This window comes from Notolepis coatsorum (assembly GCF_963971535.1).
Source record: "Notolepis coatsorum genome assembly, chromosome: 20".
Lineage (NCBI taxonomy): Eukaryota > Metazoa > Chordata > Actinopteri > Aulopiformes > Paralepididae > Notolepis > Notolepis coatsorum.
The window spans coordinates 55,674,872-55,702,228 of NC_140184.1; the positions used below are offsets into that span (position 1 = coordinate 55,674,872).

At 45.9% G+C, this 27,357-nt stretch overlaps 1 protein-coding gene across 1 annotated transcript in view; it reads left to right on the plus strand.

Annotated features, from left to right (window-relative positions):
- Positions 1-27,357, plus strand: part of LOC311247104 (collagen and calcium-binding EGF domain-containing protein 1-like) — a 178,632-nt gene that overhangs the window by 102,696 nt on the left and 48,579 nt on the right. Inside the window, exon 3 of the mRNA XM_084337416.1 lies at positions 23,998-24,050. Coding sequence (XP_084193542.1) covers positions 23,998-24,050 — 53 coding nt within the window. The remainder of the gene's footprint in view (positions 1-23,997; positions 24,051-27,357) is intronic.

The following is a 27,357-nucleotide window of genomic DNA, read 5'->3' on the forward strand; positions in this document are numbered from 1 at the left end:
AAAAAATTATTTATAATAGTTATTATTAACACTTTCAGTGCCGTTCACGTAGAACTACGTTTCTGTCACGGTATTTCTTTTATTATCTATATCCATTCATAATTCAGCGGGGTACCTTGTGCATACTGTTCTGAGTGTGTCTAAGCTGGCAGACGGTATTATACCGCCCTCTAACGCTTTCAGCCAGTAATGCACCCGGTTAGAAATGGGTTCCTTTATTTTCTATACCGAGCTGCGGCGTGGGGGCGGTTCCTAAACACTCCGGCAAAACACACGCTTATAGGGATGGCTTGGACAACTGACCCCGCCCGCCCGTTGACGAGCAATGCCCAATAACGTCGGAGGCACGATCGCTGTGGATAACTGGAATGGCGATGAGATTATTGGATTGTTTTTTTTTCATTATTTCAGAGACCAGGTAAGGACACTATATATGAAAGCTTGCGTTGATCTGATATTTATTTCTACTGCGATTGAAGCTATTATGTGTTTATGTGTCTGGCTGTTCTGCCGTTGGGATGCAGGGGGATGGGGTCTAAACCACATTGCATGCGTGCACCACAAAGAATAATAGTGATGATCTAGCGTTGATTTCAGGAAGATCCGATAATCAGGCGAAAAATGACAACGTGTTTATTGAATTACTCAAAACCACTGTTTTCGTGTATTTTCCCTGGAATTGCTCAGAAGCGGCCGGACTATGTTCATATTCAAAACGGTATAAAATGGAAATGTACGGATGAAAAAATAATCTGTTTTTTGCACGTTGACCAGAAAGTAGCTCAATGAGACTCGAGGGCGTTATTAGACCCATAGCAATACTATAAAATATAGGTTTAGTTCTACAAACTACAACTACGTTTACATGGGGTTAATGAGCGGCACGGAAGTGGTCACGTCCCGGAAGGGGCGTGGCACTCAATGTGTTAATATAATTCTTTACTTTTTTTTTATTATTATTTCTTTTTATTTATATATTATATTTGTGATAATTATTATAATTATTATTATTAAATAGAATAACTTTCTATAGGAAAAGTATGTTTATTTTTTTTATTTGATCAGCTGTGTCTGTGAGTCCGGCAATGTATGGGGCTGTGGCACTGCAGATTTACCCTACTCGAGTCCGGCGGGGGAGAATGTTGGTGTGTTTGTTGGTGTGTTTCTTTCCATTGGTTTAATTTGGTTAACATTATTGAGCGAACAAGAAAACGAAAGAAAACTGTAAAATTGTAATGACCCTGCAGCTGTTCCAATGTAAAAGTGCCTTTCTCCGTGCACTTTCGTCCGCTCTGAAGTCGGACTCGGTGTGCCCGGCCACACGCGCTGTTCTCGCACGGACCTCGCGAGTGCCTGCATGTGCGACTGGTGTGTTTGCGCTGTGAGGCGAATTCTGTAAATTTCGCGGGACGAATACACGTACCGTTACACCCCTATTAGCTAGTGCTAACTGCATGCCTAGCTACCACTGTTTTGTTTACTGGACACACACAGTGGGCTCTCTGTAGAGCCCTGTTCCGTAGTGGCCGTGGTGTGGTCTTCTTCAGGATCAGACATCAGTCCCCCACTGGAGTGTTCCACTCCTGGCTGTTGCCAGATCGCCAAACAGTTGGAGGAGTGGAGCGGGTCTCCCTCCTCCTCACCACCATCCATCTGGAGGAGCAGAGATATCATGAGACCATCCTGTCGGCTGACCTACAGTAAGAGAAGCACCCCCGCCCCCTGTTTGGCTGGATCTTCTAGGGAGAGCCTCTACAGGAAGCAGGGAGCCAAGCCCAAGCTCTCCAGCTCCACTCCTACTCACCCCCCTCTCCAGGCCTGGTCTAAAGTGCAGTCGAGGCATAAGAGGCGAACCTGGGACTCTCGTCTTAGCCCTCCACCTCATGAGTCTCTCTCACTCTCTAACAGATTCAACATCCTGGCGAGTGTGGAGCCTGACCACCGGACACCAGGGGCCAAGAGGCAACGTCCGGGGTCAGGCTCACCCACTCCTACGGGAACTGTCTGGGCCCCCCACCACAGGAGCGGGAGGAGGATCTGCCAGCTACTCCTAGCAATTCTAGGCACCCTGGATTCCCGGTCTTCGAGGCCAGACTGAAACGGACCTCCTCTCCCGGGGCGTGGGAGCAGGTCTTACAGCCGACTGGTCATGCAGGCATGTCCTTCACTGCTGCTCCTGGTACCACGCCTGTAGCCGACACGCAGGAGACGTGGATGGGTCCCCTGCCTCACTCTCTGAAGGATCCCCCTCACCAGCCGCGCCCCCCTCCCACTCGGAATGGTAAACCTACATACGGCAGACCTCTACGGAGACCCCCAAGGGATGGTGAGCCCTGCACGGCTGCACCGCTCCCCCTCCCTCTGTGCTTGTCATCGGGACTTCAATGGTGCATCATGTGGCTGTCCCGAGGGCCGGTACCTACTGCCTCCCAGGAGCCAGGGTCTCGGACATCAAGGCAGCACTCCCTTCACTCATCAAGGACCATCTTCAGGCATCATCCATCATCATCCACTCTGGGTCTAATGACATTAAGTATCAACAGTCTGAGATATTGAAGGAGGACTTTAGGGCCCTGATCTCCACAGTCCAGTCATCTAAGAAATCCTGTATTATCTCTGGTCCCTTTCCCTCCCCTCGGTATGGGGATGGCAAGTTTAGTAGGATCCGTGAACTTCATATCTGGCTGAAGGGTTACTATTGCCTAATGATGATTCCTTATATAGACAATTTCTATGCTTTCAGGAGACGTCCGGAGCTCTTTGCTAGGGATGGCCTTCATCCCAACTGGAATGGAGCCCGGCTGCTCTCCGTGGGTATGGACATGGCTCTGAGATCTGCAGTGAGTGGAAGTAGGGAACTGGTCCGGAAACATAGAATAGTGGATGTGGCCTGAAATGGGGTGAGTCCGATCCATCTCATAGTTCCTTGTGTCCATGTTTTTAAAGCTACTCCCAGGGATCAGGCGGATCAAAGCCCTCTTGATGGACCTACTCCTAAAAATATCTCTGTTGTATGTGATGGTTTGTCACGTGGTAGGCACAGTTATGTAGAAGAGAGGGTTGTGGTCAGGAGTAACCTGGTGGATCTTAAAAATTTGAGATATGTACACCCCTTGTCTCAGGTCCCTGTTCCCATAACCTCTGTACCTAATGATACAGTCTCTGCCACAGTTAGTCTGAACAACCCATCTGCCTTCAAGGATAGGAAAGGGCTTGGCCTAATCCATTTAAACATACAAAGCCTCCTTCATAGGGGTGTAACGATGCGACCTCACAACGATTAATTTCGATTACGATTATTCAGGCAACAATTCAATGCATCATGAAATATCTTCATTTGACCACTATACAGCCTGAAAATACAAATAATTATTACCCTCATGTCATCATCACATACCGCAATATACTGAGCACACATTAGGAACAAACACATAATTCGAATGTAACGTTAGTGCCCACCACATCAAGTACGTCTACACAAAATATAAGAGTTGTAGGTCGGAAATGATTAGATTTAAATAGATTTACCAACAAAAAATGTGCTGCTCATACCTTAAAAGCATGGGGCAGCAGGAATAACTTGGCTCTGCTAATGTATATCGTGCTTCCATTCAAACAGACGCAACAAACTTGAAGTCAAGTCTCACTCGCGTGAGACCTCCTCTACATGCTTTGGCAATACCTGGCCAGGGTACTCCTGGGTCCTAGTGCCCCCCAAGTTACACTATATGTTATGTGTGCAGTGCACATGTATTTTATATGTTAATACAATTGCATTTATCTATAGTCCTAATTCTGTCACTGTTTGATGTCACAAAGAAGGGTGTATCCGAAGGCTGTCTACAACATTTGTAACAGATGATGAAAAAGTGAACAAATAATTAACTGTATTAGACATTTGTTAATGATGAATAGGCTTCACTTTAGATTAGGGCACACAATAGCAACTGTAAATGATTTATAGATGTTTTATGAATGTCTTAACAAATCATTGGTTGAACATGAACAAATAAATGGAGGTACAGTATAGTTGTTTTTTCATATCCATTTTTCAAAGCATCTACAAATGTGTTACTACACATTAAACAACATTATTTAATGATGAACAAATCAAGTACAAACAATGTTGATAATGAGTTATAAATAAAGAACTAGTAGAACTAATTTGTAAATGTTATACAAATATAGTTATAAATGATTTAATAATAACTTACGAATGTATATAAATGGTTTGTTCATGATTAGTTCATTATCTACAAATACCTTGTAAAGGTTTTATAACTGAGTGTTATTATAAAGTGTTACCATATTTTCTATTGAACGCAACAAGGCATGCACACAATCTATATTCTGGTAACTGGTACCAGTTTATGTGTTTACCTGTGGTTCGTGAAGTGATTTATTTTTATTTATTTTTTGAACAAATTTCTTTATAATTTTTTTAACATGACATAAAACTAGACACACAAACATTAACAGTAAATATCCACAATAAATCACAGGACTATACAGTCCAGTATTTGAATCAATATAAATGTAGGTTACGAGATATATACATAATACTTACAATACATACATATGCTCTTGCTCGTTCTTCTCCCCCCCCCCCCAGGACCCCCCTTGGATAATCCATCCATTATTTCGTTTCTAACCAAGGATTACAATTCATATGCTAACCTTTATTCTCTCCACCACCTCTAACCAGATTGCAATGCTGGCTTCATTGACACCTAAAATTCTTGCGGTAGATATCTCTAGATAAATCACATCGAGATAGGTAAGAACCCATACCTTCCGGCACATTTTATCCGGTTGAATCCAGCGTGATGCTATCAGCTTTTTAGCAGCCGTAAGACCGGACAAAATTAGTCTCTTTAGCTGTATAGAGGCTGCTAACTGAGAAACATCATTCAACAACAATACAGAAGGCAGTACAGGTATGGTCAGAAATAAAAATTCTGATAATTGCGTGGTTACTTCTTCCCAGACTATCTTAACAGGGGGGCATTCCCAATACATATGCATAAATGTACCGATATCACCCCTTGGACATAAGGAGCATAGAGAGTCTTGTTTAAGCCCCATTCGGTTCAATCTTATAGGAGTCAGGTAAGTCCTATGAATAAAATTAAGATTAATCTGTTGATGATCCGGGTTGCGTGACGCTAGTCGAACGTTTGCCCAGACTGCATGCCAATCAAAATCTACTTCCAAGTCTGGTATATCCCTCCTCGGAACTGAGTCTAGGGGAAGGATTCCATACGAAGACGTAAGTAAGTGATGATAAAAGTCAGATACGAAGCCTCTCGATGTCTCCCTTTCAGAAAATAATTTGTGATATCTGTGGTGCTCAAGTGGTATCTTTAATGGGACTCCATGAGCCTTCAAAGTAGCTAATAACTGTATATAGAAATAATAAGTGGAGCTGGTGAGGTTAAATTTGTTATGAATATCTTGATAGCTACAGAAACCCCGTTCGTTGAAGATATCTCCCAATGTATGTATGCCCTGCTTTTCCCATTTGGGATATCTGATAGGTCGTTGTGCAATAAGGAGTGCATTGTTATTGAATAGGGGAGAATGGCTATGCCATTTATGTTGGTTAGTAAAAATGTTCTGTGTGTCACGCCATATCCGAATCACATGTGTAATAAGAAGGCCAAATTTCACGTTGCATTGCTTAATTGATAATTTGGTATATACTATATCCTGCAGTCTATGTGGTGCCACTATGTTTTCTTCTAATGTTCTCCAGGATACAGATGCTTGAGAATCAAACCAGGTGATCAGTGGTCTTAAAGAGAACGCTTTAAAATAGTGGTAGAAGTCTGGAAATGCTAAACCTCCGTCGGCTTTGTTTCTCTGTGCGGTGGATCTTTTTATTCGTGGAGGTTTGTTGTTCCAAATAAATGTATATGCGGTGGAGTGTAATTTTTTCCAGTAACCAGCAGGGGGGGCGTAACGGTAACATTGAGCTAAAGAAGTTGATTCTAGGTAAAACATCCATCTTAACTATTGATACACGGGCCTGTACTGAGTTTTTAAGTTTTGACCACCTGTCAAAGTCATTTGTGATCCTATCTTGGAGTCTTATATAATTATACTTCACCGTTTGGCATATACCCTGTAGTAGGGAATATTTAAACTCTCAGACATCTAAAGTGTTCTACCATTGGTATATTTCCTGGAAGGAATGTAGCCTTCGCAGAGACATTAAGTGGAAGGAATGCCGACTTTGGCCAGTTTATCCTAAATCCTGATAGATTGCCAAAATCATCAATCAGCTTGAGAAGATGAGGCAGTGAGGTGGTAGGGTTTTGCATGAACAATATTACGTCGTCCGCACATAAACTAATATGATGCTGTGTGCCCTTAATTGAGATTGGCTCTATGGATTGGGATTGTCTTATATACTGTGCTAAAGGCTCTAAGGATAGAGCAAATAGTCCGGGACTAAGAGGACAACCCTGTCTGGACGAGCGCGACACAGGAAATAGTATGGAGGTGAATTTACCTTTATAATCATGGCCGATGGGTCTTTGTATAGTACTTTTATCATATTAATGAATCCATTTCCTAACCCCATCCTTCCGAGTACTGCCCATAAATAAGACCATTCCAACCTATCAAAGGCTTTCATCGCATCCAAGGATAATACAGCTGTAGGTGGCACGGCATCTGTGCTGGCGTCTAACACATGTAGTAACCGTCTTATATTATCCATGATTAGGCGGCTTCTTATGAAGCCAGTTTGATCAGGATGAACTAAAGATGTCATGCTTTTGAAGTCTGATGGCTATACCTTAGCATACAGCTTGATATCTGTTCCGAGGAGGCTTAAGGGTCTATAACTACCACAATCGGTGGGGTCTTTGTCTTTTTTAAGGAGGACAGATATGAGTGCAATATTATCGTTCTTATGGAAATTCCCCACTTCGATTGAGTATAAAATCATATCAAGTAATAGGGGTCCAATTACATCCCAACATGAGAGGTACAGTTCTGGAGGGATACCATCCCTTCCAGGAGCCTTACCACTTTGCATTTCAGATATGGCCTCCCTAAGTTCCTCTAGTGTAATAGGTGTATCTAACTGTTTAGCGTCTTCCTCTGAGAGTTTAGGTAGGTTAATTTGATTAAGAAATGTATCCAGTTTATTTTGATCGAAAACCATTTCTGATTTCTACAAGTTGGAGTAAAACTCTCTGAAAGTCTCGTTAATTTTTTTGGGGTCTGTAACAAGTCCTTGTTGGTCCTTAATAGTAGGGATATCTGCAAATTGTGCGTTGGATCGTATCTTCATAGCTAGTAGGTGACTTGGTTTAGAACCATGAAAGTAATAATGTTGTCTTGTGCTGCGTATTTGAAATTCAGATTGTTGTCTTAAAATGGAATTAATCTCTTTTTTTAACACATTAATTTGAGACTCCAATCGAACCGAGTAGTTGCGTTGTAAAGAGGAGAATAACGACGAGTAAAGTGCTTCCACCAATTTGGAACAACGATTCTTGCGAAGGTTGGAGGCAAAGACCGTAGTGTAATCATTGATAAAACCCTTTACCGACATCCATAACATTCTGGGGTCCTGTACCGAACCCGCATTACTCCGCAGGAATTTAATAAGTTCAACTTTGAATTGTATAATGTATTCATTGTTTTTCAGCAGTGTCGAGTTAAATTGCCATCTTGGGGCTCGGGATGACAGTCTACCAAATGAACCTTTCAGGAGTAGATAGCTGTGATCTGATAGTGCATTGGGAACCATTTCCACGTCATAGCTATCAAATAGTCTAGGGGATGCAAAAACATAATCTATTCTGGAAAATGTCCTATGTCTTGCAGAGCGAAAAGAGTACTCTCGGGCCGTTGGGTTGAGTAATCGCCATAGGTCATTTACACCTGTATTCTTGGCCCAGTCCTTTAGTGCATTAGATGCATGTTTCTGATCATTGGAATTGGTGGGATTAGATTTATCCATCAAGGGATCCCAATTAGCATTAAAATCCGTGCCAATTATAAATGAATACTCAAGAAGGTCCAACATTGCTCTAGTGAGTGTAGCGTAGAAGTTAGCGTCGTAAAGATTTGGGGCATAAGCCGCTACCAACGCGATTTTCCTGTTACTGTATTCTATTTTAGCAATGGTTACTCAACCATCCGCATCAGACCATACGTCCAACAATTCAATATTCAACTTCTGTTTCGCGACTATAGCAACCCCACGGGATCTCGTTCCAAAAGATGAGTAGCTAATGTTATGATATATTTTGTCCGCTAGCTTTACATTGTCATCCACTAAAAAGTGCGTTTCGCTTAAAAGAGCCACATCAACCTGTTTGCTTTTCATCAGTGTAAGCACGCTTTTGCGTTTATGTTGTTTGTTTAGTCCCCCAGTATTCCAAATCATTATATTCAAACTAGCCATAATCTAAACATGTTGCTGTATTCTTGTGTATAATTCGTCTGGAGTACCAATTCACAATAGATATATATCCAATTATTGAGGTCCTGTTGAGAGCCGAGCTTGAAAACACACATATAAACCCATACATATAATCCCCCCCTCCCTTACACGACCAGTTAGCCCAGAATGAGCCATTTATCCTTAACTTTCCTATGCAAATTGCCATAGGATCTAAAACTCTTAATTCTAAAAAAAAAATAGAATGTCAACCGTGGCTTAGCCACTCTCCCGTTAAAATAATAAAATTTTAATTAAAATAAAAATTTGCCTCAAATATCATAGTATATTCAATTAAACCTTATATGAACATGTATAAGTTAAAACACACAGAAGAATAAAAGAGATGTATAGAACTAAATTATAGAAACCTCAAAGAGTAGAGAACATTTGCTTAAATCTTAAAATAACTTTGCCAAGCTTAAACACCTAGATGAAAAGGAAGGTTTTAAATACTTGTATGCAGTTCGTCCCCCAAACAGGGGTGGGCAGTAATATTCCGCTGTAAATGTTGTTGTTCTTCCGGATCTGGTTCTTGTGTATGGTCACAAATTGTTGTTTATGTTCCAGGGCTTTCTGTATGCCACAGAGTGATATTATTCCAGAATATTCCAATATGACACAGAGCGTTGAAAAAGTCCATAGTATTCCAAAATGTCAACAGCATAGCTCCTCACATGACTTGCATAAAACCCATAAATCTAAGTCTAAGTTATAACGAAGTAATACAAAAATAAAAAATAAAATAATAAGACTTAGCCTCCTCCGCGTTGTGGGTTCCTCATGTAGAATAGAATAGAATAGAATAGAATAGAATATAAATACTTTTATTATCCCGTGGGAAATTAGACACTGCAAATCGCTCAACATTTAAACATTTAGACAGGACAGGTCACAATTTAGAATGATAACACAAATCAAATCAAGTTGCCTAGGATAAGAGTAGAGTAAAATAAAATAGGATAAAATGAAATGAAATAAAATATACAGAAATAAATACAGTAAGAATATACTGAGCATACTGAGCATGGGGTAAACAATTTGGTCAATATAATTATAATTTACATCTAACTAATGAAATATGAAATATATATTCCAGTATTCACAGTGTCACAAGGTGCAGTATGCTTTAGGTAGTGTATTGTCCTCCTTGGGTTCCAATAAGACCTAGATCTATGTCTGGCAGCCGTCGCTGCCCCCTGTTGTGGAGCCTGGAGGCCGCTAGTCGCGTCCTCCTGCCACTAATGTAATCCTACCACAATCCTACCACAATGTAATCCTCTGCGTCTCCAGGCGAGGAAAGCTGGACCCTCATTCCATTTTTATCCATGATGGAAAGATTCGCAGGGTAGCGTACTGTGGGTTTGAATTCTTTCTCAAAAAGACGAGGCATCACTGTTTTGTAACGGGCTCGTAGGTTTACAACCTCGCTGAAATAATCCTCGTAGAAATACACTAGTTTCCCGTTGTGTTGCAGAATTCCCCTCTTCTTTCGTGCCGCCCCGGATAATCGCATCTCTTATTCCAGCTTGACGTAGGCTAGCAATAATCACTCTCGGTTTATTGTTGTTGTCGTCTCGGGTGCCAATTCTGTAGCGCTGATCCACTATAGGTGGTGTAGAGAGGATATCTGGTCCTAGAATTTGAACTAACACTGTCGCGAACGAGTCGTGTGTGCAGTTAACTGATTCATCCAGTCCCACTATACGGATATTAAATCTACGGGAATGATGTTCGATTTCGAATATCTTAGCCGTTAGCTTCTCGTTGTTGTCATATATCTTATCCTCTAGCTTCTCGTTGACGTCTTCTATCTTATCCGTTAGTTCCACGATGCAGTCATGTAAAGCCCCATCGCCCCTAATGAATCTCAGTGTGTGTTCGGCCAAGGTGGCTTCCACTACAATAGTGCGCTCGATATGTTCACCAGCCGCTGCCCTTAAATCTTCTATTTTGGATTCGATAGATTATTTGATAGCGTCAACCTTAGCGTCAACCTTATCAACCTTAGCGTCAACCTTATCCACCTTATCGGTTAAGGTCTTTATTAGCTTAGCGTTTTATTTCCGCTGTTTCTTTTCTTGTTGTCATCTTGATTCTTTCTGTCGATATAGTTAGTTGAAGATCTTAGTTGATATATACGTCGAGGTTTAAACACATTGGTGTTGTAAAAAGTGGTTTTTGAAGCAAAAATTTTAATAACGGGAGAGGAGCTCTGACCAATGCGACCACTACATGCTGATGCTAAACCGGAAGTGATTGTTTAATGCATATTTTGGACGTGGAACTGAATTATTTTACGATGATCTCCGTGCAAGGATTCGATTCCAACGAGAAGTGAAGGACTGTAATATCCAATGTTTCACGGAGGCATGGTTGAAGTCAGCAACACCGGATCAAAACATCATCCCATCGGATTCCTTCTGTCTTCCGTGCTGACCGAACTGAAGAGTCAGGAAAGTCCATTGGTGGAGGAGTTTGCTTCCTCACTAACAACGGCTGGTGTAGCCCCAAGGAGGTAAAGATTCTTTCCCGCTCCTGTTCGCCGGACCTTGAACATTTATCCATCCTTTGTCGCCGTTCTATCTCCCCCGGGAATTCACAGCCATAATAACAACAGCTGTTTACATTCCACCGCAAGCCGACACCGCCAGAGCTCTGGCCAACCTACAGGACTCATTGAATAAACACCAAAACAAACATCCGGTGACTTCAATAAGGCTAATTTGAAAAAAGTTATGCCAAACTTTTACCAACATATCAAATGCACAACTAGGGGGGGGGGGGGTACGTTGGATCACTGCTACACCCCTTTCAAACAGGGCTATAAGGCAGTACCAGCACCTCCGCTAGGTAAATCAGATCACAACGCCATATTTCTTTTGACAAGCTACCAACAACGAGCCCGAGAGGCTGTTGTGTTGCGAGAGGTGAAGCAATGGTCCGAGAGCTCAGAGGCCACGCTACAAGACGCACTGGAGGATGTCGACTGGGGGATGTTACAGTCAAGCTCCAGTGACGTCAGTGAATATGCTGATGTTGTTGTTAGCTTTATAGCAACATTAACTGACGGTATTGTCCCCACAAAGAAAGTGCGGGTGGACAATTCCATCCGAGTGGCCCTGAATGCTCGTACCACTGCTTACAACTCGGGCCGTGCATCGGGAAATATGGAAGAGTATAAGGTAGCAGCCTATATGCTACGCAAGGAGGTGCAGGCGGCTAAACGGCGATATGCGAACAAGATGGAGATACAGATGGCACAGAATGACACAAGGCTTATGGCGGGGAGTACGAACAATAACTGATTATAAAGTCAGCCCCCCCTCAATAGTGAGTGCCGATGCCTCTCTTGCGGATTAACTCAACTCCTTTTATGCACGCTTTGGAGCGAGCAGTGGTGATGTTAGCTCACCAGCTAATGACGTCACTGACGCGCTGGCTGCCGCGGGAGGGGGGGGCTCATCCACGGGGGGGGGCGGACACACTCATTGACGGAACACAGCGTGAGATTAATGTTCATGGGTATAAATACTCGGAAAGCGGCTGGCCCAGATGGGATAACAGGACGAATACTTAAGTCCTGTGCAAACCAGCTGGCCCCAGTATTTACATCCATATTCAAGCCTTTGCTGAGTCCGTGGTCCCTGCCTGCTTCAAAATGTCGACTATAATCCCTGTGCCAAAAAACTCCTCTCCAACAGGCCTTAATGACTACAGACCGGTGGCACTCACCTGTGGTCATGAAATGTTTTGAGAGGCTGGTCAAGGATTACATCTGTGCCTCCCTCCCCAGTAACATGGACCCACTGCAGTTTGCATACAGGGCAAACAGGTCCACTGACAATGCGGTTTCCCAAGTACTGCACAACACACTATCTCACCTTGACAGTCAGAAGGGGGCTATGTGAGATTGCTGTTCATTGACTATAGTTCAGCTTTCAACACCATAGTCCCCACCAGACTGGTTGACAAATCTGATCGATCTGGGTCTGAGCTCCGCCATGAGCGCCTGGATCCTGGACTTTCTAAGTGACCGGCCCCAGGCGGTCAGGGTGGGGGGTCATACCTCCAGCAAAATCACCCTGAGTATCGGGTCCCCCCAGGGCTGCGTTCTGAGCCCCCTGCTGTATTCACTGTACACACATGACTGTGTGGCCAGGTTCAGCTCCAACTCCATAGCGAAGTTTGCGGACGACACAGTGGTGGTGGGGCTGATCTCTAACAATGACGAGAAGGCCTATCGGGAGGAGGTTGATGAACTGGCACACTGGTGCCGGGATAACAACCTACTCCTGAACATTGGTAAAACCAAAGAGCTGATCGTGGATTTTAGGAGAATACAGCAGGGGACACACACGCCATTGTGGATAAACGGGGCTATCGTGGACAGGGTGAGCAGTTTCAAGTACCTGGGAGTCCACATCACAGAGGACCTGACATGGTCTACACACATAGATTCTGTGGTGAAAAAGGCAAAACAGCGCCTCTATCAAGTTCAAGTTTCTTTATTAGTTGTCATATAGAAGTACAGAATACTTTTATACAAAATGCTTCTTTCTGTTACGCTCCAGAGACTGTGCTAGACAAAATAAGTATGAAATAAAATAGTATAGCATGTAAAATAGAAGTAAAAATAGAGGTCACAGTGTTTAGTATAGACACATGTACAATGTTGGATGCAGTCCTTAGTTATTTTCAGTCTCTCCTTGGTAGACTGTCGGCTTCGACGGTGAGGGTATATGCAGCAGCTATATCCTCCTATCATGAGGGGTTTGAGGGGGATGTCTTGTTCAGCCACCCTCTTGTGAAGCGTTTCCTGCTTGGCGCTCGACGCGTTAAGCCGGTGCAACGCTCTTTGGCTGGGATCTTCTGAGTTGGGATCTTCAATTGGTCCTCGGTCGGTTGTCCTTGGCCCCGTTTGAGCCGCTTGAGCAAGCGCCGTTGGGACAGTTGTCCTTCAAAACCGCGTTCTTGCTGGCTGTCACCTCCGCTAAACGCGTGGGTGAGCTCTGTGCTCTTTCGGTACGTCCAGAGTGCCTGTCTTTTCGTTCCGATTGCGGTGCCACTCTGCGGCCTAATCCTGCTTTCGTGCCTAAGAATATCCGGAGTTCCTTCCGCTCCAGGGATATTGAGGTTCAGGCGTTTCGTCCGCCCCCTCACGCTAGTGAGTTAGATGCGGGCCTTCACCTGTCATGTCCGGTCCGTGCTTTGGGAATTTACCTCAGCCGTACTCAGGACCTCAGGGTTACCGATCAGCTTTTTGTCTGTCACGGTGGTTCTGGTGCCGGTAAGGCACTATCGAAACAGCGCCTGTCCCATTGGTTGTGCGAGGGCATTGCCCTCTGCTACACGTTGGCCGGGCTGGATCCCCCTGGGGGCGTCAGGGCGCACTCCACTCGTGGGGTGGCTGCCTCTGCCGCTCTGCTGGGTGGGGCCTCTGTGGAGGACATCTGTGCTGCAGCTTCATGGTCCTCCCCGGGCCCCTTTGTAAGGTTTTACCTCATGGACATGACCGGGGGTTCTGTCTCCCAGGCGGTTCTGGGGTCTGTGGCCTTTCCTGCTTCCCGTCCTTTGGTAGGGTAGCAGGAGTGTGTGGGTATGGGCCACAGTGTGTTAGTTCACACGTGGTTCCGCCTGTGCTGTGTGTTCAAGGGGTTCTAGTTCCCTCTTGCTCGCACTCGGGTGGAGTTGACTGCGCCCCCCCTTCATTAGGAAGGATGGGGTGACGGGACTCCCCAACCCCTTGATGTGGGCTTATGGGTCCTCAGGGGGTGCATTTGTCGGGCCTCGCGTCCGCTCTACCCCATATCTCGATGGGCTTAAGAGCGGGACGCGATGGCCAAGTACGATAATATAACGTAAGGTTATGTATATAACCTAGTTATATGAGTACTGGCTGAGCGTCCCGCTCTTAACGGCCCTGAGTCCCCGTTTTGAGGAATCTTTTCCTGGAAACGGGTTTTTTGGCGAGGAAGAGTGTTTGGTGACCATGCCTAGTGTCTTATAGGCTACGCCTCCATAGGGGCGGGACCCGGCAGGTGTGGGCGTATTTGTTTTTCGTTAGTGGAGTACAGTAGGTACATGAGATAAGGGATATCTCGATAGGCTTAAGAGCGGGACGCTCAGCCAGTACTCATATAACTAGGTTATATACATAACCTTACGTTATATGATACTGGCTGAGCGTCTCGCTCTGCCTACTGAGATATAACCCATCATCTCTAGCACCTAGTGTGCTCCAGGAAACAAAACAAATGCACCCACTTGCACGTGACCACGCCACTCCCATGCGTCCTATATTACGCCGGAAGTGGTCACGCCTCACCCTTCACAGTTCGATTTCCATAAGCGGAAAACATCCAAGGGACCACAGGGCGCTAAGAGCGAGTCTAGTCCATGAGGTAAAACCTAACAAAATGACTCTGGGAGAACTAGGAGGCTGCAGCACAAATGTCCTCCACCAAGGCCCCCCCTAACAGGGAAGCAGAGGCCGCCACACCACGAATGGAGTGCGCCCTGACGCCCCCGGGGGGAACCTGTCCAGCCAACGTGTAGCAAAGGGCAATGCCCTCGCACAACCAATGTGACAGGCGCTGCTTGGACAGCGCCTCACCTGCGCGAGGGCCACCTTAACAAACAAACAGAAGTTGATCGGAAGCCGTGAGACCCTGCGTGCGACTAAGGTAAACCCCCAGTGCACGGACAGGACACGACAGGTGAAGGCTCGACTCCAACCCACTAGCGTGAGGAGGAGGATAAAACGCCTGAATCACAATATCCCAAGAGCGACAAGAGCTCCAGTTAACCTTTGGCACGAAGGCCGGATCAGGCCACAGAGTCGCCTGCTATCGGCCCAAATAGACAGGTACCGCACCGAGAGAGAACATGGCTCACCCACACATTTAGCGGAGGTGATGGCCCAAAAATGGAACGCGGTCGTAAGACAGATGTTCCAATGGCGCCTGCTCAAGAGGCTCAAACAGGGCCCCCAACAGCCTTTCCAGAACAGTTGGAGGTCCCGACTCGGAGACAGAGAACGTTCCACAGGCTTGAGACGCCGTGCGCCAAGCAAGAACGTCCCACGAGAGGGTGGCTGAACAGTGTTCTGCCCTCAAAGCCCACATGACAAGAAGATATAGCTGCGGCATATACCTTCACTGTCGAGGCCGACCGCCCATCCAGGATAGACTGGAGAAGGACAGAACCGAGTCCAGGGGGCATGACACCAGGTCCAAGCCCCCAACCTCACACTACTCTCGAACCATACGCCACTTCCCTGCGAAAGCCGCGGTAGTGGACGGAGCGTGCGCGTTCCGGATGGCGTTAACCACAGAAGAGTTAAGACGCATCCCCACCAGATTCACCCTTCCAGCAGCCACGCCATCAGGGGCTGCCCCAGAACAGGAGGCAGAACAGAGTTCCACGTGCCTGAAAAGATGGCCCGCGGTGACCATGGAACAGGCCACGGCGGGGCCACCAAGAGCTGAATCAGGGCCGGGAACCACACAGCCGTGCCCCGGCCCGGCGCGACCAGGATCAAAGTCCCGCGCTCCTGACGTACCCACCCCAACAGCTGAGCTATCGGGTGTATGGGGGGAATGCGTACAGAATCCCGGGCGGCCACGGACCGATTTGGCCGCCGCCCGGTGGAGACGGGAGGAGTGTACTCCTCCCTGTCTGATGACATACGACGCCGTGCGTCCTAATCAGAACATGCTCGCCCATCACATGATGGCCGAGCCGTCCGAGGACTAGAAGCACTGCCTTCAATTCCAACACATTGATATGTAGCGCAGACCGGGCAGCATGGTTTTTGCCAGCTGCCCCCTACTGCGTCGGTCCGACACGTCCCCCCCATCCCATGAGGGAGGCGTCGGTGAAGACTGTGACGTGTGACAGCCTGCTGCCCATGGTGACCCCGCTGGTGAGGGCCCCAGGCCCCCCCAGAGGGCGAGGTCCCCCAGTACTGACATGGGAACCTTCAGCAGCTTCCACTTGACTCTCACAGGGTCTATTTTCACACTGAAAAACCCACCTCTGTATCTTCCTCATGAAGAGGAGGCCAAGAGGGACCACAGCTTGAGTAGATGCCATAATACCGCACAGGCGTATCACGGTCAGCGGCGTAACCGTGCTGCCAGGACGGAACCTCCCGAGCGCGCCGAGAACACCCACTCGCGGCCGCTCTGAGAGGGATGCCCATATAGACCTTGAGCTTAAAAATAAGCCCAAGTACTCCGCCCGTTGACTGGGAAGAGGAGTACTCTTGTTCCAGTCTACAGCAAAACCCAGGCTGGTGAGGAATTCCACCACCTGCCTGGTATGAGACCTGGCGATCTTCTCTGACCGGCCGAGGACCAGAACGTTATCCAGGGTAGAATCAAATTTGTATCCCCTGACGACGCAGAGGCCCCAGCGCGGTCTCCACGCACTTGGTGAAGATGCGAGGAGCCAGAGAGTAGCCGAACGGCAGCCTCTGGTACTCGTACGCTAAGCCCTGAAAAAGGAAGCGTAGGTATGTCCTAGGAGGGAAGATCGGGATGCGAATATGCATCCTTCAGGTCTATGGAGGTGAACCAGTCCCCCACCTGACAGCGCTTAACAGGTGGGTGACAGTCAACATTCTGAACCTTCCATGGGACAGGTCCAGTATGGTCCTCACACTGCCCGATAGGGTGGGTCTCTACACACCGTAGCCCTGTAGTGATATTACTACCACCCAAATTACACGTGCCTGCTGACCACCGCGCGATCGGAAGTCCAGACGGGGGAGGCACTAACGTAATACCCGGCCTGGCGAGGGCGGGGCTGGGGGGAACCCACGCTGCGACCTCCTGGGCCTAGAGTTCCCCCTCTGACAAAATCTTTTAGATACAGGGAACCCTGCTCCGTCGACAGATACAACACCAGGCTCACCAAACACAGATGCAGGACGTGTGGTGTGGGAGCCGCTTGAAAGCACAGCATTCTCATAGACAGACCCAGGCCTAGCTAGCAACTGGGTGTCAGCCCCTGTTTCCATGAGAAGCGAAATGTGCCGCTTGCGCTTCACTGGAAGAACGCAGCCCGCAGCCAAAGGGAACAAATCAGAGTCCTGTGTCCCGTAGTGTAGCGGGGGGGGGGGGGGGGGAGTAACCGGAGAGCGTGCTAGACACAGCTAGATGGCAACGATTTTTTTACGGCGTGCCCATCTAATATAGCCGATCCCTCGGGCCGCCGAGGCTGTCGGCCTTGTGATCACCTGTTTTCTATCTCAGGCGGGGGAACATGGCCGGGGGCCCAGATCAAATACCGCCCGCGCCTCCGTGGACAGACCAAGGTCCACCCGCGGAGAGAGGAGCCCTGAGGAGGAGACCCCTCCCCTCCTCAAGGGGAGATTGCTCCAACCAAAGATGCCTGTGAACAACCGTTGACAGCATCCTAGCCCTCCCTGCAGTTATAGCTTGCGGCTAGGTCAAATGCTGAATAACCTCAAAACCTCGCGCAATGGTTTTGACGTCGGCTGGCCCTAAGGCCCCACCACCCGACACCATTTTTGACAGAAAAGCAGCCAATTGAGCAATGTTGTCAGTTGCTGCTAAATTCTGTACCGCGGCGGCATAAGCTTCATCAGCCCACCAGCCACCTGCCGGGCCGACTCGCCTCATGGCCTCGGCCGGGCGGGACACCGTTTCACCATGTCAGGGCAAAGGACTGATGCCACCTGCTTCACTAAGCACGGAACACCAGTGGTGGCTGCTGACCAAAGTCTACTACTAGTGAAGCACTGCTCCACTAGCAGTCATGTAACAACCCCCACTGCGGTGTGCACCTGTGAAGGGATAAATGAATGAATGAACGAAAACTCTTAACATATTGCAGAATGGGCTAGCCCAATACACACAATTAAGGGGATGCAGACCAGAGAAAACGTTAGTCCCGTCTACATCAGGGTCCCCCATTTTCAATTCATAGATTCACAAAAAGCACACCTGCCCTGAGCCCTGTCGTCAGCCCATCCACCCATGTAAAGGGTAAATAAGCCCCCGCTAAACCCCCAACATTAGACACCGATTGACCATCAGCATGAATGGTTAAGAGGAGGGAAGACAGTAAAGACAGCCCTCGGCGGGGTACATGGGGAACGGCGCCCCAACATTGTAGCATTAGCATTAGCTGCACGCTAGGATACTTGGAAAAACATCCAAAAGAGTCATGACGACCATGTTTTCCCAAATATCCCGCCCCCTGCGCCAATACATCACTCGGTCGTCTCACGAGACAACGAGCAGTATCACACATGCCATTACCAATGCCTGCTAGCGCAGGCCCTACCAGTGCGCGACTTAGCTTGACTGCTAACCGTCGTGCGACGTCCCTCGGTCCGCTGTCACGAGACGAGGAAAACACAGGACAGGACCGCCGCGCTGTTAGGACGTGCCGAGAAGGTTCCGGGGGCCGGCGAACTTCTGGCGAATTCCCAACATTGTGTAATTTCTCCTTCTGCTTCATAACAATGTACAGTTCCGAAGTGCATCTAGCTGCTTCCGCGTTGGAAACGAATGAGGAAGGGTGAGGCGTGACCACTTCCGGCGTAATATAGGACACATGGGAGTGGCGTGGTCATGTGCAAGTGGGTACATTTGTTTTGTTTCCTGGAGCACACTAGGTGCTAGAGATGATGGGTTATATCTCAGTAGGCAGAGCGAGACGCGATAGCCAGTTGATATATAACTATCGTTCCGGATGTGGGAACGTTATATTTTTTCATTCATACATTGTCGTGTTAATACCGTAATTCCTAAAACGCGAGTTATAGGCCCTGACGCATATGATAGATTATCGATTGGCATTTATTTCCTATACACGCTATATTAAAAAATTCAAATGTATATGATCGGTATACATTATGCTTCATCATGCGTGAAGGAAAGGGGGGGGGGTCGTTTATAATTCCTTGATCGTCAGTAGCGTCTTTTTTTACTATGGGTTGATACGTTGATCAGATGGATTACCGTGAAATGAATAAACAATCGGGCTGAAAATAACGTTAGATTCCTCTTACTGTTCACCGATGAGACTGGAGGAAAGATATTCCAATTATTTGACGTCGATCTGCTAGATCCATTTCCCGTTTGTATGACGCAATAAATGCCGAAATCATATTGATTATTGCGTTTCGAAAGCGATCCCAATGCACTCAAGTGTGTATCTAGATATTACTGCCAGAGGATTCTCCCAGATGCACCGAGCGCTACTTCCGGTTTGGCTTGGAGTGTAACTCGCCCGACATCCACCAGGCGGTGGTATTGAGGCGTTGCATTATCAGAACAGGGTCTAGCTGCAGCATCGGATGAAGGCTGGATGAATTATGAATGCCATGGCGAAAAAAATTAATATTGATCCCAAAAACGAGTTAACTCGTTTCTGGCGCACAACGCATGGCGGGAAATAACGAGTATACTCGTTTTTGGCGCACAATGTGTTAATAGCCGTGAATATCAGAATATTAAACAAACTTTACTGCTGTGAATAAAATATACAAATAAGTTGTCTGGTCCAGTGGCTGTACAGGTTAACGTTACTAGACTAGGTGATAATAAATAATAATAATAATAATAATAATAATAATAATATTAATAATAATAATAGGTTGGCTGGTTCAGAGGAGGTACTAGGTGATAATAACTGCCAGCTGAAGAACTCAGCGCACGCCCTGCTTAGATAAGCAACAAATCAGTATGAACATGAATGGGGGATAGGCCTAGTGTTCATAAAAGAAAATACCAATATGTTTACCACTAACATATTACCACTAACATATTTCCACTAACATATAGCCATCCCTCCTTGCATGCTTTGGACGTTTGCATATTACCTGTGAGAAATTAGATCTGATCACAATACAGACAGAATGCAGGCAACGAGAACAAATAAATAACGGGTGTAAACACAAAGGAGAGATCTGATCATTTCATTATCCAAATAAGATATCCAGATACATATGTTAATAGCAGGTGTGTAAATGTGGTCTATATTGCTAGGTAGAACATGTGAAAGATTTTATTTTTGATCGTTTGTTTTATATAGCATTTTTGTTGTATGATTTAAATGTTGTTGTTACAGTGGAACAAAAAGGGAGGAATGACCAAATTACCAGCATACACTCTGTACTACGTGACTCACTAATTCCGCTCTATCTACATCACTTACCCCATATCTCTCATACACTCTTATACCAGGGTCGGCCCAAGCCCTTTTTCTTTTTTGGGCTCCCCCCACTGCCTCGGCTCTGCCCAGGGGCGTCATGCAAGGCAAAATTATGGGGGGGGGGGGGGGGGCACAAATTCAATTAGTAAAAAAACTTTTGGATATGTTTTGCTGTGCTATCTGGCTGTCTCTCTCTCTCTCTCTCTCTCTCTCTCTCTCTCTCTCTCTCTCTCTCTGCCACTTTGCATAACTTCCTTTGCATGAATTCACATAGAGACTATATCCAAAATGCAAATTAATTTAGTGAACATATATAATAAAGCTACAGATGAAAGGAACCTGCCAACATGGTAGGGGTGTAACGGTACACAAAAACCACGGTTCGGTACGTACCTCTGTTTTGAAGTCACGGTTTGGTACGGATTTTTGGTACAGTGGGGGAAAGTTTGGCTTTCCATGTTCCACTCAGGGGTGATGTAGTGTGCAGTTACTGTTAAGTAGGGCTGTCAACGAATATTCTATATTCAAATGAATAATCGACTTAATAATATAAAAAACACAATAAAGAATTAAAATAAATAAATATATATATATTATATATAGTGCTGTCAGGCGATTAAAAAAATTAATCTAATTAATTACAGGATTTGTAATTAATTAATCTAATTAATCGCATTTTAATCGCATAACCATTTTATGCCTGATATTCTATATTTTATAATCATATTTCAAATTGCATGTGTCCGGATGGCAGAATTCAGTACTGTATCTACAAAACCTTCTGTTTAATCATCTTCCATCTATTAATTTGCTTAGATTTTTCAGGTCTGGTCAATTTGAGCATGGTGTTATTCACAGTCAAAGATACAAAAAAATGTATCGATATTCTCATTTGGTTCATTACAATTTACTCAAAATAAAATTTTCATTGAATCAATCACCGCACAGATTGATTGATTGAATGAAAATGTTATTAACAGATTGCAGAATGGGTACAATACAGTACGGCACACAATTGTTAAGGGGATGCAGACCAGAGAAAGACTTTCGTCTTGTTTACATCAGGGTCCCCCATTTTTTATTCATAATGAATTGTAAGTAAGGGTGCAACTTGCACCGTACAATCCATTCTTTGTGGATCTAGCCCACAGTATTTCTGACACTGGGAATACATTCCCTGAGATTCATAGATGTCCCTAGAATCAAATACCAAGAACATGCAAATGGACCATATTAAAAAAGAAAAAAGTCTGTAAATGTGTATTCTACATTCTTATGGAATGAATGAGATACAAAAAAAATATTATAAAAAAAAAAAAAAAAAAAAAAAACTTTTTTTTGTAATTAATTTTGAGTTAATTTTCATAACGCGATAATTTGCTGTGTAATTAATTAATCTAATTAACGCGATAAACTGACAGCCCTAATTATATAATAAATATAAAATTATTATATTAGATTGTGAAAAGAACAGCCCCCGGTGGACGTGGGCCAGATTGCGCTGCATGAATGCAACATCATTGAGCTGAAGAATGTGCCAGTAGTATGATGAACAACAACAACCACAACCTTCGGTCCTGAATACAGTGATTTGCACTCTGAGCAATCTCAAGCCCCGGTTGGAAATACTTCAGATTTTAACTTCTGGAACCTCGAGACAGTTTTATGCAAGCTATGTAAACTACAGCTGGCCTACCTACTTTTCAGTTTTTAGCATTTCATTGTAAATCATCCCTCAGGGTAAAACTTTATTGAATAGAGAAAGAAGCGTCATGCAGGTCCCTAATGGTTTCATGACTATTTCCCGTTTCCTGTTGACTATTTCCATTACTGTTTCATGCCAAGGAAAATATATCACTTCATGTTAATCACACCTTGTTCGGAGGCATGTTGCTGTGTCTGAATGTCCGTTCTATATGCCATAAAATATAATAAATTTGATCTCCGAGAGACAGCCCCTTCTGCACTGAGAGAGAGAGAGGGTGTGTGTGTGTGTATGTGTGTGTGTGTGTGGGGGGGGGGTCTTCTAGCTCTGGCTTGTCGTTTTGCGTTCGCCATACTATGAGGCTATGCTAAATTACAGGTAACCTCTCAGTGGTTACCTGTACCTGTGCGTTCCGTTAGTGGTTAACCTGTTAAGCCCTAGCCCTATTTTCTGATAATACATCTAAAAATAACTGGAAGATTGCTCCACTTCTACAAGGTCCATTTGCATGTTCTTGGTATCTTGGGACATCTATGGATCTCAGGGAATATATTCGCAGTGTCCGAAATATTGTGTCTGTTACTACTGTAGGTAGTAAATTGTGTAAATTGAGTAAATTGTGATGAAACAAAGGAGAATATAAATTATGATTTTTCTTTGCATCTTTGACAGTGAATAACACCACGCAAAAAATTACGAGACATGAGATCTTCTTGAGACACACCTGCACAGCATGGGACACCTCGCCAATGAGAGTCCGCGCTGGCAGGCGAAAAGATGTGACAGGCTGCCTCCTCGTGTGCCGGAGGGAACACGTGATGCAAGGCTTATATCCTCTCTACAACCGACCAGTGGGGGGCATAGTCGAGCAACGTTCAAGACAGGGGAGGGGAGAATTGGATACACGAAATTGGGATGGGAGAAAAATAGAAAATAAGGAGAAAAAGTGGATAAAAAAATAAACTGATATTTCATTAGAGGTCTTTGAAAAAAGTCTTAATTCATTATTCTAATGATCTCTCCTGCTATTAGCCCGGTGGTTGTCACAGCCTAGTGTTATCCAAAAAGCCTTCCCTGTTAGCCGAAGCTGGCTCATGGCAACCGGAGGGTGGGGGCCACGTGTCAGCTTCCCTTCCCCCACCCTCTAGCTCCTGAGGTCTCTGTCTACATGTCCACGCTTCGTTTCGTAGTCTGAGTCAAACCGGAAGAACTCCCAGCTATAAACTATAGTCCTTAGCAACGGCTGACCGCCCATAGCAACCGCGCAATGCCTCTAAGTCTCCTGACCTACGACCCAAATCTCTCTCTCTCTCTACCCTGCCCCCATCCCCTATAAGCGATGACCAGACTGCCACAGCGCTCACTGGTGTCTGTGGCTGGTGACCTTGGCACTATCTCTACCACCCTGCCTGCTCTGCTTATGGAGAGTTCTAACACTATGGCTTCCCTGTCTGCTCCCCAGCATAAAGCCTGAGTGTCAGAGTAAATGCTGTCATCTACAGATATTTACATTATGTACACATTGAAAAACAGGGCTATTCTATCAAATTCATGCTTGTTTTTACCTATGAATTGTCTGCCAAAAAAATTTGATTCCTGGGTTCCAGAATGACTGATGCTAGTGTCTTTTTCTTTCCAGGAGGAAGTGCTGCGAGGGCTTCAGGTTTGTGATGGGCCAGTGCATACCTGAAAGTAGGTAAACCACAGTATCTGTCCTATCTATCTAGGTCGTCCTCGGACGGGCCCTCCATCGGTGCTTCCAGTCATCCCGATCCTCCATGCATCTGGCTAGCTCGCCGGTGCTTTCTGTTCCCACATCCCTATACACGTCATAAAGGTTCACTTGATGTACTTTCTCTCCTGTTGGCAGATACCCAGTAAACTGTAAAGAAAAGTAACTTAAAGTCACTTACTCTCCTGTTAGCAGATACCCAGTAAACTGTAAAGAAAAGTATTTTCACCTTCTTAACCCTGGTTGGATACTCTCCACTTGAATTAATTCAATGTCATATATTATATTATAACTATTGCATTCCTTTGGAGCCTGTCTTGTCATGCCTGTGTTCTAGTGTTTGCCCTGTTTATTCTGTAATGTTATGTGTATGTTGTTGTAAGTTGTCACAATGTAATGTTTTTTGTGGACCCCTGGAAGGATAGCTGCTGCAATGCAGTAACTAATGGGGATTCTAATTAACTAAACTCCCACTAAACATGACCTCTCCTATACCTTTACAATAATACTTGACCCCTCCATAAATTCAAGCATAGCTGTACTTTACTACGCCAGTCTCATTCAGGTTGTGCATCCCTAACCGAATAAGCTATCCCCTGGGTACTTCACCCAACACAGAGCACTGGAGACATTTTAGTTTCTAAAATGAGCACACTTTTTATATAACGCACTCAAAATACAATACGATTCACTCACTGCTTGACACTGATAATAAACTACAGGCTGGTTGAACTCAAGGGAGTTTCTCGACACAGCTTCTCCCAGCTTCTTCTTCTGATTGAGGTTTAACGGTAGCCGACCACTTGTTAGGGTATGTGCCGCCCAGCGTTTCCGTTTCACCGTTCTTAATGTCCGGTGAAAATAATTCCCTGAGTCTAAGCACAATTTGATTATTTGAATTGTATTAAAATAGGCTAAAATTAAATAGCCTATGCGATGAACGAAACAATCATTACATTTGTTTCATCGTTGCTTCTAATAATGACAACGACGTTGTCAGCGAGAGCTTAGTGCTGGGTGTGCAAACTTTTGTGAAGCTGCAGAGCCGGAGCAGCAGCAGCACAGTGCAGTACTCCAGCAGTACTCCAATTCAGCCATTTGCAATTCAATGTTGGGTGGGGGGCGCTGCTGTGCGGTCCCCAGAAAAGAGCCAATAACAGCTGAATCTGCTGCTCTGCATCGACATACTCTCGCAAATAAGTCATTGGGAGGTGGAGAGAGAGAGTCGTCACGCAAACCCATGATAATGTTGCCGTCTCACTCTGCCAAATTTATCAGTTCTTCGCTTGATATAATTAATACAAATGTCCAATATAACGGAATTCGTTAGCTCATAAAAACGTGATTATAACAGACTGTTGTTTATTAATGTCGGGCGACTGCCCACAGACACTTTGATTTAAAGTCGGCAGCAGCACGAGTCTCTGGACTTATTTTATTTGGAATATAATGACTTTATACGCAAAAGTAGCCTAGTTTTAAGTAAAAATATTATAAATCTACATGCCTTGATGATGTCATTCTTTTGTTTTGTTGTCATTCTTTTGCCTATCAATTGTTTTTAAGCTCAATAAACTCTGACCGGAATTTCTCTCATTTGACCGGTAGATTGAAATCTACCGGACACTGAGGCCGGCAACAATTTTTTCTAACGGAAACCCTGGTGCCGCCATCTACTGGTATCCTTTACCTCCTACAAAATCCAATTCCCCTCACCTTCATGGAGTGCAACTAATGCTGCTACTTCCCGATTGAGCCCCCCTCTGCGAGACACTCCTTGCCCCCTGCTGCCTGACTCTGTACTCCTTGGTCACCCGCTGCCCCCTTATTCAATTCCCTAACCACCTCCTCCAATGTCAGACCTTCCATACCCAAATGTTGAACCGCTATCCTAACAATCATTTTCGTTCTATCTGTTCTACCCTCAATCTTTGCCGCAGTATTAACTACCCCTGCCACGAAGCCCACAATACTCAATTTCTCCTCCCACACCCTCTCTCTATCCTCCTGCCCTACCCTTTTTGCCAACTGCCCTTCTACAAACCCCTGCACCCTAACTTGACTTCCTTGTCCTACCCTCCTAGCTGCCTCTGCATACGATAACTTACCCTCCCTTCTAACACTCTGAACCACTACCTCCCTCTTCATCACCTCACACCCCCTAAACGCTACACTATGCTCCCCTCCACAACTACAACACCTCAGCTTCACTCCCTCCCCACACTTCCCATAGTCATGCTCCCCGCCACATCTAGCACACCTCTGTCCCTTCCTACATGAAACGTTAGGTTATGACTATAACCAAGTTCTGTTAGTATGGTGACGCTCGGCGTCACTCTCTGCACTGTCCTCGCACACGTGCACGCGCACTGAATAAAGACCACAATGTACCTTTAATCCCAATATTTGTCTGACCACACCCCTATCAGCTTACCCATATAAGCAGGGGTGGGGCCACCCACTCGCCTCCTTCCCAAGCTTTCACCACATGGCGAGATCAAGGGCTGCATACTAACAGAACTTGGTTATAGTCATAACCTAACGTTCTGTATCGTATGGCTCTCGCTCTGCGTCACTCTCTGCACAAGGGAGGCCGAGCGAGAGCCATCGGCCGACAAATACACCCCGCTGAAAGCCCCCCACAACCATCAGAACAGGGAGGGCCGAGCCCCCCCGACCCCCCCTAATGGAGGGCACCCCCCCTATTGGGGGCTTCACGGGAGGGCGACGGACCCGACCGTGCGAAGAGGCACTCAAGCAACTCAACGCACAGGGTGAGCAGACCGTGGCTTGACCCCACGACTACACACACGCACAACCCGCATGCCACCCGGGAACGAACGGAGGGAACAACCTCGTTACTGCCCCCAGAATCACGGGGTCAAGGGCAAACCCAACCCTGTGGCAAGGCCGTAGCAGCGGAGCGCGAAGGAAGACCCAGACCCACCAAAGGGACTGGACCCCCTGGAACGGGGGCCCGGAGAAGTCCATGATGCCAGCATCAAGACCCCACCAGGTGGGCACTTAGTGACCCCGCCCCCCACATCGCCAGCGTATTCGGACAAAGGCCCCTCAGCCGAGCGGGCCCTGTCCCCCCAATAGTACACCGCCTGGCACACTGACCCTGCAGAACAGGCAGTCAGCATGGCCGTAAGCACACAAAAAAGGTTAACCAACGGAAGCAGGCAGCGCACCGGGGAAAACCAGGCAACAGGCTGTTAACCCTAGCCTGGAGACTGCGGACGAGACAGGCGCCAGAGGGGACAG